General features: G+C 40.8%; 1 protein-coding gene across 5 annotated transcripts; it reads left to right on the top strand.

Moving 5' to 3' along the window:
• The first annotated feature begins 2,131 nt into the window (after positions 1–2,131).
• Positions 2,132–13,792, top strand: SelR (methionine sulfoxide reductase SelR). 5 transcript variants are annotated; one of them, XR_003113030.1, is made up of 4 exons: positions 2,132–2,652; positions 4,815–4,987; positions 6,498–6,651; positions 6,904–8,388. XR_003113030.1 is itself a non-coding variant. In XM_011139096.3 (3 exons), exons 1-3 carry the CDS (start codon positions 2,567–2,569, stop codon positions 6,560–6,562), a joined length of 324 nt encoding a protein of 107 aa, XP_011137398.1. In that variant the 5' UTR covers positions 2,132–2,566; the 3' UTR covers positions 6,563–8,388. The 5 variants fall into 5 exon arrangements, 4 of the variants coding, with proteins under 4 accessions (XP_011137398.1, XP_025155408.1, XP_011137396.1 ...); XM_011139096.3 differs by having other exon boundaries at positions 6,498–8,388; XM_025299623.1 differs by lacking the exons at positions 6,498–6,651; positions 6,904–8,388 and adding an exon at positions 10,283–13,792 and having other exon boundaries at positions 2,175–2,652.
• The last annotated feature ends 56 nt before the right edge of the window (positions 13,793–13,848 follow it).

The following is a 13,848-nucleotide window of genomic DNA, read 5'->3' as shown; positions in this document are numbered from 1 at the left end:
GTAACTTTCTCCCCGCGTCGCTTCGCGGTCTTCAGCGGCTTTCGCCGAAATGTGCCATCTGCCATTGCTGACGCAAAGCTGCATTCAAGATCGAGCTTACCGATTGAAAATCGGACCCCTAACCTTGCGCATATACGCATGTAGGACAGGTGGTTCCAATTCCTTGATAAGTTAACTGATAGTTAAGTCATATGTCTGTCTTTGTCTAAGTCGAAGAGAAAGCAGAGATAAGCATATGATTTAACTATCAGTCGACTTACCCAAGGGCTTCCGGTTGTCCCGACTTCTTGGTAAGTTAATTGATAGTTGAATCATATTTTTATCTTTGTTTTCCCTTCAATTTAAAAGAAGACAGACATACACGATTTAACTGTCAGTTAACTTACCAAGGAGGTTGGAACAATCAGCCTAAGCTAACTGATAGTTAAATCATATGTCTGTCTTTGTCTGAGTTGAAGAAGAAAAGAAAGGCAAACGTACGATTTAACTATCAGTTAATTTACCAAAAAGTTGCAGAACAATTGGCCGGCACAGTTGAAAATCGCTGAAGACCCTACTAACGAAGCGTGCACACGAACGTGCGTCGCGAGCTTCATCAGCGACTTTATAAGATACCGTGAGAAGTAGGAAGTCGACGATGGTGAATTCATGTCGGTGCTCATCGAAGCCATAGAAGGTAATTAAAAAGAATATCGACCGGTGACCGATCTCGTCGATGACTACTTACGGCAAGCTGTGCTCGACACGCTGCCGACGACGAGCATCTTGCGGCACGTATTGCCAAGTCTCCCATTTTCGGCTAAGAACCGCGCGAGTGTGCGAATCCGTTTGGACGAATCCTCCCGGAACAATTCGCACGAGCACGCACCACATTTGCGCGGAGAATCGACCAATCGCGCGTCCGGCTTGAGCGGCGCAACGACTCGGTATATTTGAAATCAGCCGCGCGATTGGTCGGTTCTCCTGCGCGTTACGCATCACGCTATGCAAATCTATCCGGATGGATCTTCACCGCCGAGCGTCAATTGGCTGCGTTCAGTAGAACAAAATGATCAGTGAGCGCTTAGTGATTATTGTCTGTGATTGGAGCATTCTTTTAGATTCTTCATAGACCCAGAAGTATTTACCAATCAGGAGCGAGAATCGCTAAGCGCTCACTGATCACTTTGTTCTGCTGAACGCAGCCAATGGGTGCGTTCACAAAGCTCAACAGTTGAGCATCCGATGAGTGAGCAGTAGAAATGTACACTGAACGCAACTGATCAGAGTTCTGCGCGATTCGGTTGCGCGGGAAAAATGTCAGATAAACGTACTAAATATTACGGCCCGTCTACACGCTCATGTGTCTTGTAATTGTTAAGTATTTTTATAAATATAATTCATATGTGTCTGTTACAATGTAATTCTACGCCATCCTTGACATTCCCCGACATATATATATATTTGGATTTATATGACTATTTTCTTTGTTATTTTCTTTATTCATGGCCTGCGCCATGTTGGATCGGAAACACCTCAGTGAAGGTAGCGACGAATATCGGAGTTGCGTTCAGAAAACAAAACGCTCACTGAGCGCTCAGTAACTATCGGTCCTTACTGTTAGATCCTTACATTCAGACCAATAACGTTGACGAATTACTCAACCGTTGTGTAACCGTTGTGTTTTCTGAACGCAGCCATTGGCCGCGTTCAGTAGAACGAAGTGATCAGAGAGCGCTTAGTGATTGTTGCCTGTGATTGGAGCATTCTTTTAGATTCTTCATAAACCCAGAAGTATTTACCAATCAGGAGCGAGATTCAATGGAAAATCTAGTAATGTTGTCCAACTGTTGAGTCTGCTGAATGCAGCCTTTGGCTGCGTTCAGAAAACACAACGGTTACACAACGGTTGAGTAATTCGTCAACGTTATTGGTCTGAATGTAAGGATCTAACAGTAAGGACCAATAATTACTAAGCGCTCAGTGAGCGCTTTGTTTTCTGAACGCAACCATTTATGATGAGAAAAATGGCGACCGTTCACTCAACGTGTTGCGACTGAGTGCATCGCTCAGTAGCATTCAGAACGAAATCACTCAACTGTTGCACAACCGTTGAGTGTCGTGAACGCACCCAATGGCACGTGGGATGTCGTCGCTACGGAGTGCGGAGGCTAACGAGTCGATCGAGCACGGCGCGGTGGTAACTCGGCACTCGCGCGGTTACCGACGCGACTCCAGGAGTCGCGCCGGCGCTGGAACGTGACTGGAGCGCCAGCGAGCGACCGCCAGCGTGAGACACGCAGTGCATCGCGTGTCCGGAGCGCGATTCAGTCGGTTTCGATTCAGCGCGAGACTGCGCGGGGTCGAGCACAGCGGCGACGGCGACGGCGACGGCGACGACGACGACGACGACGAGGAGGTGGCGATCGACGAAAAGGTGCCAAGGCTGCTGTCTCGGTGCGCTACTCGCAGTGTCCCATCAGCGGCCCGGCCGCGCGAGTTCGACCGTTGACGTTCGTTTGTCTCACCGTTCGTCCCCGACGAGAGCGTCAAGATTCTGCGACTCACGCTCGCCGCGATCAGGAGGATGACGACGGCGGTCGACAAGGAGGAAGCGAGGAAGCGGCTGACGCCGATCCAGTGGCATGTGACGCAGGAAAAGGGCACGGAGAGGTGAGGCGGTACGACGCGCCAACTCGAATTGGCCAACTCTCGCGCTGATCGAGAGCGACGTCGAGTTTCGGCTCAGTTCTCACAGTTTTGCTCTCCCGCGAAAACGATTCCTATCTCGCGACGGTCGGTCGCGAGATAGGAATCGAGACTCTTCCGAAACGAGACTCTTCCGCGTGTCCCGCGAGGCCCGCCGCTCCGAAGTCGGTTTCGGAAACTTTGGTTTTGCTCGTAAGGTTGGCAGGCCTTGGACTAACGTAAATATGTTCCGTAATTGATCAGCTGATTCAGATCGACTTTACGATCGAGGGACTCGGTAGTCGGGATAAGTAATAAAAAATCTATCCATTTCACTGCTTGGTGTTACAAAAGTAGTAGCTAAAACCAGACAAATAATAAACCAACGATATAAAATAATAATATAAATATAAATAAACAGAAATAATGGCCGTGAACGTTCAAGCCACGTCCCTTCAAGCTCGTTGTACTAATAGAAATAGTTTGGCGAAACTAACCGCGCGAGCAGCTGATCAATTATAGAATGTAATTCTAAGTTAGTTTTACGACCTATCAATCTTATATAGTGAAAACCGAAGATTCCGCAACCGATTTCGGTCCTTTGAGGCCAACTTTCAGCCGAGCGAATTCCAGCCGGTCTTGATCTTCGATGTATTTCGATATGCCCCTTCGAGATATCTCCCTCTCTGTCTATCTGTCCGAAATTTTTTACGCTCCAAATTGTTCCAAGAGCGATCCTCAGCAATTGCTCTTTAACGATAAGAGAGACGTTCTTGTTTATCTCGCTAAACAAGACGGATGTCGTGGCAAGCCGAGCGTTCCCATTGCGGTGTCCGCTGATTTTGCAATCGCCGGCCGAAGCGCAGTAATCTTGCGTAACTGTGATAACACAGGACGTCGAATTATTCTAATTTTATCGATGACACGAACGGACGTCGTTCGTTACGCTCTATATTTACCCGATCCGAGAGATTCGTTTGCCTTACATCTGACTCGCTCCCGCGTGATCGCGCACGTCTGGCAATGCGCTGTCCAAATCTTGAAGAAATCTTCACATCAGTCTGGCGTAATTTCGTAAAAAAAAAAAAAAAAAAAAAAAAAAAAAATTCTCTCCTTCACACGTGTGACGCATATTATCCAATTTGAGAAATGCGTTTTTAGCAAACCCCTTGTTCAGAATTAAAAATAAAATTGTCAGCAGGCTTCCAGATTATTCGGCAAGGGAATCGTCCGGAAGTCTCGAGTGATATCGTGAGGCTCCGCGGGAGCAGCGTTTAACCGTTATCGCTATACGCGCGCGCCGTCGATCGTCCTGTTGACAATCGGCAACATAATTAGCAATCGCGATTGTGTCGTCGACACAAATAAAGGTCAGCTCAGAGCACGCTCCGCCGAAGAGCTTTGGCAACAATAGGTTCACGTCGAAGAATCGAGAATCCGAGAGAATCGACGAATGTTTTGATTGCCAACCAATCAGGGCGTGCCACTCTTGCTCGAATTCAAAAATTATATATTCACTGGGTTTTGTAAGAAGGGTTGGTTGGTTTGGTTGTTCGTCTCTCGACCAGTTAGGCGGCTCGTGCTCGGAGCTTCTTTTTCTCAGCGACAAAGCGCACTCGCTGCTGTCGTCGCCGCTTCTCCTCGCGTTTGCGAGTTCAATTCGTTCGTGCATTGTAAATAATTATCGATAATAGAAATTAGTTCTCAGTGTTTTCAATTCTGAGTATAGTTTATTATCCAATCCACGGCACGAATACAAGATTCGTGTCTCCCGTGTATCCGCGCCCAGCGCTGGGCGATTCCAGCAGAGCGAGATTCAGGTTTCCTAACCTGCATCGGAAACACCCCTCTTGAGACATTTGGAAGCAACGTCGGTCAAATGTCTAAACATTTTATGGGAAATTATTAATAACTAGAAATTATTTGCAATGCACGTACAATCCCGCTCCCGCGCGACACCGCTCGTGCGCGTTTAATCTTAGACGAAGAATACCGAAATAACTTTTTTTCAAGAGCGTAAGAGGCAACCTGGCTTTGAGCTGTCTCATGGCCAGTGGGTTTAAAAATAAACGTATGTGTGTCACTGAGAGTTTACCGTCTTTCCTTCGCGTCCCGCTAACGCCTTGAATTCGTTTTATTCGATGCAGGCCATTCACCGGCTGCTACAATAAGTTTTACGAAAAGGGAATGTACACCTGCGTCGTGTGCGATCAGGAATTGTTCTCCTCGGACACGAAGTACGACAGTGGATGCGGTTGGCCCGCATTCAACGAAGTGTTGGATCAGGGACGCATTAAACTTACCAAAGATACCTCTCATGGTAAGCAAAGAGCTGGAGCTCTGCTCTCAGTTATTATATATCTTTTGTGATTACGTTCGCGTTCTTAGAATGGCGCTATGAATATATATCTCACTCTCATCTTCACATTATCAGACGTTGCACAATCCTCGATAGTACGCACTTTAACATCGGATATCGCATTAATCCTTGATAGCACGCGAGTATGTCATAGAAATACGAATTGAAGAAATCGCGCAACACAGCGCAGAAGTTTGTTCGGTGTCAATTTTCTACCGACATACCTGCTTGCTATTTACAAGACGCATCGTTACACATCCCCGTCGTAACATCGCCGTCTAAATGCTTCAATTTTCGATATTTCCCAGTAAAGTCATAAAAGAGAAATCATAATTGTATCAAAAGTCAGTCAAAAAGTCCGGTTCGATTCTGTGTCTTTAATCGCAAATCGGCTGCTTTGTATTACGACAAATGCTGCCAGCGAACGGTTGGCGCAAGAATCATAAATAACACGAGCGACTACTTGATTGATGAATAATTTGCTATTAAATACAATAAAGTTAAATTTAACTTTAATGTTTTTAAAACTCGAACCAGACTTTTTGTTCAGTCTCATAATGATTTTTACTTGATGCTTCACTTGTTTATTTCGTTGTAATATCGGTCGTTGATTAGTAGAAAAATCCTTTTCTCTTTTTTCTTGTATGTAATTGTACACCGTATATATATTTGAGATTATATTTTAAATTTTTTTATAAAAATTCTTGTAAGAAAAAGAGGATTTTCTTTGTAAACTCGCTTACACGTAGCTCTACAATGTACATAGTACACAGTATAATGTTGTACATACATTGAACATTGACACTCCCCATTCTCCCCCAGTTCCTGCATGTACTCGCTTAGAGTGTGATTGTGTTAGACTTTTATCACTTTATATACATTGAACTAATATATCGCATTGGTTGTACATTATGAAACACCTGTTGAAAATATGAGCAAATAAGCAAGAATATTACTCAATTGTGTTTGCAACTTAGTGATGGGCGATTTTTTAGAAAAAAATCGATTTTCGTACCGATCTGGAACCGAAATAACTAGACGGATTTACTAAAAAAAAAAAAAAATCGATCCAAAGGAACCGAACTTCCTAAAAATCAATCTAAACAAATCGTACATGATAAGAGCACATTTAAACATTTCTTTTTATTTTTTAATGCCGACGACATGCTTGTTTTCGCGCTGGATTATTGGATTTACTGAGATCCAATGACATACTATAAATCAAATATCAGTTAGAACGAGGCATTTCTATTCTAGAAGAAGATACTCAGAAACAGCACACATGTCAGAATGAAAAATTGAAGGAAGCTGTTTAAAGAAAATATTTGGATTTCTTGAACATGTAGTCTTTTTATGGTATTATTTTAGATAATATAAAGATATTTTCCAAAAACGGACCCAACATATAAAATCGTATCTACCAATGCTAGTGTAAAGTAAACGTTTTTTTTTTCTTGTTAAAAACCGCTAGATCAGCCGAATACTATCAAATTGCCACGCAGTCTCGCATATTCACACGCGAGCAAGTCGTCGTAACCGAGGCGTTCAACAAAACAAGAAATATAAAAGATGACGGTCGCTCGATGATCGGGGCTTCCTGCGGTATGCGTGACTGCGCGCTTAAGGTGCGTTCGGGGAGACGTTATTAGCGTTACCAATACAGACGTCATCAAAGCTGCTCGTGAAACCAATGTCGCGATAGTGACAGCGAGCTCCAACAATAACGTGACATTGGCATCACAGCACCGTTTCCGCAGTTTAAAGGCCTTTTCAATTTTAACATCCTACAGATTTATTTAAACGCCATTGTCCACTACGTACGCGAGTAATAGTAAAATAATAAATAATAATGTACCGATATTGTTTTTCACGTACAGTGACAGATGTGCACAAAGTTTTTCGGAGTAGCCGTTCACGGAGCATACAATTGCTACGCTACCTTGGAAGAAATAGCGTCGATAGCGCGTAATTATAGCGTACAACGCTACCATCAGTTATGTCATACGTTTGTTAGCTTTATTATCTGGCTCCACAAACAGTCTATAGCGGTAAATAGCGCTAATAGCGTCTGCGTGAACACGCTCTACATGTTGACACACTTTAGATATTTTAAAGATATCCGATTTGAGAAATTTTTTAGACATATTTTTCGTGACAGCTTTTCGCTCTCAGAAAAAAAACAGCACACTAGATCACATTCTGACATTATCATGTCATCTTTTGAAAGTGTCTCTAAATTATCAGGCTCGGAAATGAAATATTTTAGAGAGCTTACTTTATAATATATTGTTGTCTGAGTAGAAATAACCGTGTAATTAAAACCTAGACTGAGTAACCAGAATTTCAACCGGTTAAATTCTGGCTGCTTGATATAATGATAAATAAGCGTATCACAACGAATCGAAAATCGATTCTGTAACGAAAGAATCGATATGTATACAAAAATCGAACAGGAAAGAATCGGTTAAGAAAATCGAATTTCAGAGAAAAAGTATCGATCTTCTGAGAATTTGAATCGGGATTGTTGTTCATCACTAAGTTTGCAAGCGCGAAATTTTCAATAATCGCTCTAACGTAGCTTAAATTCTTACAAGATGGCCAAGCATCGCCGGATGACATTTTTGTCCTCTCACGATTACGAATTCTCAATACATAGATATTGCTTTCTGCAGTGGCAATTAAATTTTTCTGCTTTTACGTTTGTTAGTTGTTACAATCGTTATAGCAAGTGATAATTGAGATAACAACGATACTTTGTTGTTTGCGAGTGTGTTTCGATATTCACAACTAAAGGTACAGACTAACAGCGTCGTAATTAAAGGATGCTGCGTACGTAATGTATCTGCACAGTAAGATTGCAAGGTAAACGATTGATATAGAAAAAGATTTATTCCTATGCGTTATTTTGTACATGAAAGAAAACAGTACGCTTAGTCGTGAGCAATGTTGGACGTGTCGAAAATAACGGTTAGCAACGGTCGAGCTCGCGTGTGAAACGTAGAAATATTTATCGAAAGTAAAGTAGTTTCATATATGTACACGTATCTCCCTGTTGTTGCTCATGTATTGGTATCTTGTATTGATATAAAGATACATGTTCTCTGTTACTTGATTTCTCACGATCGGATCTCCGCTGTTTTAAGTTCGATCCTCTGGACTGAAGCCCTCTTAGAGGGCTTCTGTTAGCGATAAAAAGTCATATGTAAGACGAGAAGGGCGTGTCTAATCATCACACTCTATTGTTCTTTCCTTCCGCCCTCCTTTGCCACTCCGCTACTACTACTACTACCACCAACCACCACTTCACTCTCACCACTGAAAAAACACCAATGAACAAAAATCGCGTCGCAAAAAAACGACGCGTACAGTTGGCGGCAATCTACTACTGCTGATCGCAAACCCAGATATGGTGCGGACCGAAGTGACCTGCTCGAAGTGCGACGCACACCTAGGACACGTGTTCAACGACGGGCCGAAGCCTACGAGGAAGCGCTTCTGCATCAATTCCGCCTCGATAAGCTTCCATCCGAGGAAGCAGGAGGAAAAGTCTACGCAATAAGCTATTTTTCCCCGCCGCTGTTACATTACATATTTACATAAGGGGGGAAGGGACTGTTATACAAATATTGAGATGTCTCCGTTTTCTTTAGGCATGTTATAAGGACAGAATGACGACTGTTACCACCGCGATACCCAGTGGGGTGTCTGAAAGCAAAGTCTGCCATTACGACGAGAGGGGATGAAAGAGAGAAAATCTAAATGTCATCTCCGACATGCGGTGCGATGTGAATACTATCGCTACTAACAAAAGTTTCTCTCTCTCTCTCTCTCTCTCTCTCTCTCTCTTTCCACGTCAAGTTTTATCACGTTTCCTTTCTCTCTTTCTTTCCCTCTCACGTGCACGTGCGTTTATGCTCGTTTAATTTATTGTAGTGTTTAACTGTTTTGTAAACAATGTATATGACTTTTTTCGTATACCGCGAATGTTCCTTTTTACATGAAAACTTATGCAAAAATGACAAAACATACCTATTTACATGGAGACGTGGTAGCATTTTCGATCAACTTTTCGCACGTGACGAAAAGCATCGGACGTTGTTATTTCTCTCGGATGTTATATTATTATGTACTCTCGATATTGCGTATATACATATCCGTGGCAGAATAACATCCTACAAACCGCGTATGCTACAAAGAATCTCAGAAAGACTATAAGAAATTTATATAACCGAAAGATGTTATTTTTCCAATATAATATATAAACGCCATATATATATATATATAAAATGTATAAATAATATTCTTAATACATAAGTTTTAACTTAATAATACATTAAATGAGGGCTGAAACGTGTGTGATAATCATTCTGCGATCCTCTTAATCCGCTAAGCAGGAAGGACACATGAAAGGAAGAGTGTGTGTCTTTGTTATAAAATGTTTCCTTATATTGTAACGTTCCAAAACAAACTGAAAGATGTTATAGTACAATATATACGTAAAGTTCTAGGCATTATTTTTACAATTCATTATTCCCATTTTTGTTTTGCGTACCTTCGCTTTGAAATTTATCATCATGCGCGGTAAAGTATTACATGCTTCCTGAGAGACCAGATTTTCATCGAATGATACCCAAAAGCGACAAGCGCGTTTCTTTCTTATAAAAGTTAAAGCCGGATGAACCTTCGTCTCTCACGAAAAGTCGTAGAATCGAGGTTTTTCTTTTTTTCTTTTTCAATCTTTGCAGTAAAATAGCGACTTTATTACTAGGCCTACTTCTTCCATTCGAAGAGAGATCACAAAGCATTTTCAAAAACATCGTAAAACGCTACAGCAAAAACATGCATACATACATACTTAACACGATCTGTAATACAGATCTATTAAAAGAAAGGAAAAAAAAATAAAACCTAAAATGAGACGATGATATGCGCGATAGTTTACACAAGTAATTAAATGCAATTGGAACGACTATTAAAAGATGCGAATGCGCAAACGGATGCAAAGTTGCCCGCATTCTTATCTCCTTCTCTCCGCCCCTCCCTTTACTTCCTCTCCTCTTTTTCTTTTTTCTTTTTATTGAAAAATTCACTTGCCCGCTTTTTTCTCGGAGCTCTCATATACTCGTTTGCTATATACGCGTTGCACGATTCGCTTGATTAATGTCAAAAATAATAAGTACTTTCGTATGCATCACTTATTATTATTACGTTAAGGCATGTTTGGTACAATTTTTTGTACTTTTGTTTACGCGACAGAGGATCAACGTGTTGCTCATCGTCCGGTTCGGTGTATCAGCGAATACGTCTACACGCTAACTAACTAACGTGCTTTTCAATCGGAGATGCTTATCGATCGTGTGTGATCTTTCACGCGGGCAGTTTTGCATCTCGCGGCTGCGCCATTCAACTCTCGTAGGTAAGGACCATTTAATATTAATAGCTGCTAGAGAGTAGCTGATAGGTGTCGCAAAGAAACATAACAACGCATAACGAGGGACAAAGCTCTCTATCGCTCCGAAATATTTGTGAAAATGCAGGACCTCGCTTTATAATGCTCCTGTGATCGCTTGAATGTCAATCTTAACCCTGGATCCAAGCACTATCCTGTGCTTGTTCTTTTTTTCCTCTTTCTCTCCTTTTTTATTCAATTACATCCACTGAACTCTATCTCAATCGAAACCAGTGTCGGTCACAATCACAATCACAAAGTGCGCCAGTCATGTCTCTCGCTTTGTACACAGCGAAAATGAAGTAAGACTCGTCAGGTGAACTTCGATCGAATTAAAATAACACGAGACAATAGTTTTTCACATCGTATAGACATTAACATAATGTTCAACATTATGCACGTATTGTTAAACATACACTATATATCAACAAAACTTATTATATACATAACAAGAGTAGAAAAATGTCGAGCATATAAAAAAAAATCTGCAACATTAATATTGAAACAGAGCAACTAATTACCGAGCACAGAAATATATTAGAAAATGAAGTACTTATACGTATCTCTTTTTCGTTATTACAGACAAATTAAACAGTTAAAATTCAGACTGACGAGCTAACGAGGAAATGAAAAAGTCTACAGTATATCAAAGAAAGAGTTGTAATGGTCTATGATGGCCAGTTCCAGTTTAGGATAGAGTTCAATGATCATACCTTTTCTTTGCTAATACTAAGACGTGCGCACGTTACTTTGTCCTTAATGTCTCTTAACGCCAACTTATAATACGACCGATTCGGAGACGGACGTCGAAACAAATCAGTGCAGAGTATTTGCAATCATAAAATACTGACCGACACAAGAAATCTCATTAATTTGTCCCATGACGGATAATATCGACGAATAATAGCGATACATTTCAAATATCGTCAATCCAAAAAGTCACTGTCGTCAAATCAAATTTTACGTTAAAATCCTACCGCTTTCACCCTTCCCAAAATCACAAACGTCACGGACAGATAGATCCTCGTTCTTCTTCAGTGCAATCTACTAATCAGCCATAGCCAATGCATACGCAACTTCTTGAAGGTAAATAGCAATTTCAATTCTTTTCGGCATTCCGACTCAAAATTCGGTCGTAAGCGTTGATACAAATCTGAGCTGTTTTCTCTCTCTCTCTCAGTCGAGTACAATCAGACATTATAAAAATCTAATCAGGCTTTTCAAAAGATGATACTACGAAAAAGTGAGAAAAGAAGAGAAAATAAACTCATTATCGAGTAGAGCGAATACACTTGATCATATATAACTTCTCATTATCAAATTTTACATGTATATTACAGGATGTTCCAAACAAGAAAATACATGAAGATATCTTGGAAAAACGATACATCCGGAAGATAAATACTTCAATAATATATTTCAGTTACACATATTTCAAACGCGCAAATTCAAAGAAGATTCGTCGAATAGCCGATTCATGCGATCTTCTTAATATTCCTAATAAGTCTACATCAAGATCGTTTTGAAGTTTCAAGTGGAGATTGTCGTTTTGTATTGTGAATTCTCGTTGGATGATTTTCAAAATGGTTGAATTTCTCAAATTACCCACAGTCGATCTCCACTGGTGGTACAGCCTGAGTAATATCTACAGTTTTTATTTCCACTGTTTGTTTCCACGATTCATAATTAAAAAGGCTTTTAATGAAGAAAGGTTCAATTAAAATGTGTCGTTTTTAAGATATGTTTATGTAACTTTTTATTTGGAACAGCCTGTACATGTGTGTGCGCGCGCACGAGCGCGTGTGTACATACAGTGCACACAAGTACAGGCTTCCTCTTTTTTTTTTCTCTGCTCGTTTCACGTATGCAATATAAGTGTATCGTATTAATTTTTCTCGGTTTATAACTCTATCGTATTTATTCTCACGTGATTTCAGTTAATATTAATTTATATACGAGTTCTATACATATATGTATAATGAAAAAACCCCTTCGACCGAGCGGCCACCCGCGAGATGCTAAGATCGAAACATCGAGATTATTTCTGTGATCTGCGATCCTTCGAAATTCGAGAGGGAAAGGAAGAAAATTTAATATCTAATCCTGTGTCATCTGAAATAGAATGCTCGAATTAAAAAAAAAAAAGCCCAGTATTTTTTTCTTCTTCTTTCACTGCTAAGTCGAAAGATGACGCAAATATAGCTCTCTTCCTCTCTTTTTCTCGATTTTGAAACACATTTGTCGGCGCGCGGATGACCCGGTCGAATACAATGGCGCGTACGAAAATGAATAAAAGAAATATGATACGCATCTATAATGAGTTCGATATATCACCTAAGTAACTAAATACTTCCAAGGTATCCACCTCAATGTCACGATGCTTGGATGATATAATTGTATATAATACAATTAGGAAAGACGTATCTCTCGATTAATGTTCGATGCGAATACAACCATAATAATAATACATGGAAACTTCGTTCTACACATAAACTGTAACAACTCAAATCTCTCCCACGTAGTTCGTTTGTTTCTTTTTTTTTTCTTTTCCTTCTCAGGGTGCTAAAACGAAGATATTACATATCGTAACGATGGTTCAAAGTCATAAGAAATCTAGCGCGAGTTTTATTTCTTTTTCACGTCTCTAAACGACAAGACAGGCACTTTATAGTGTCACAAAATGCTCCTACGTCTGAACCTTGTTTTAAAGTTTCATCGATCGTCCGTTCGTTCATTCCGTTTTCTCACATCTCTCTCTCTCTCTCTCTCTCTCTCTCTCTCTCTCTCTCTCTTCCTCTTGCTTTGCAAGACACGTTAAAGACAGTTGCGTTGGACTTACAGCGAAGAACACACATGACTGGACAAGCACATTGTCCTCGGGGAAAGATATTCTTATTAACTAAGTAGTAAACCTCGGTAATAAGTTTGACGTGACAAGTCCTAACGTGTCTCTCACATTTTACTTTTGCTTTTGTTCTCTAACCGCGCAAATGAGAAAAAGTACTCACTCATCTTTCCGTTATAAAATTCTAAGTCAGCGGCTTAGCAAACGGACGTTGCAAAACAATCGTGTACGTAAATAGATTCGGCTAGATGCGTGCGAATCGATCTCTCTAAGTCGGCTGTCGATATAAACACATAAGTTCCGATATTTTGCACACTAGGTATCAACCTAAGACGATTAATGCCTGCGATGCGAAGGGGACGTAATAGAATAACGAATTTAATACTCAGCGATCGGAACGCGACTCTTGAGAACGTTTAAAACAAGTTTAGGCTACTGCTTACACGTCTATCGTCGCTCTGACAGATCGAAACACCGAAAACATATTGCTCCGCTCTGCGCAACCTTCTTCAAAAAATATCAGTCCGA

This window comes from Harpegnathos saltator, unplaced genomic scaffold (assembly GCF_003227715.2).
Source record: "Harpegnathos saltator strain DR-91 unplaced genomic scaffold, Hsal_v8.6 scaffold288, whole genome shotgun sequence".
NCBI lineage: Eukaryota > Metazoa > Arthropoda > Insecta > Hymenoptera > Formicidae > Harpegnathos > Harpegnathos saltator.
This window is presented reverse-complemented; position numbering and strand designations above follow the sequence as displayed.

Excerpts from the sequence above, each read along its gene's own strand:
- SelR (XM_011139094.3), top strand. The coding sequence starts at position 2,567 with ATGACGACGGCGGTCGACAAGGAGGAAGCGAGGAAGCGGCTGACGCCG. Across the intron at positions 2,653-4,814 it reads CAGGAAAAGGGCACGGAGAG|GCCATTCACCGGCTGCTACA; the intron begins GTGAGGCGGTAC and ends TATTCGATGCAG. Across the intron at positions 4,988-8,394 it reads TACCAAAGATACCTCTCATG|TTGGCGGCAATCTACTACTG; the intron begins GTAAGCAAAGAG and ends CGACGCGTACAG.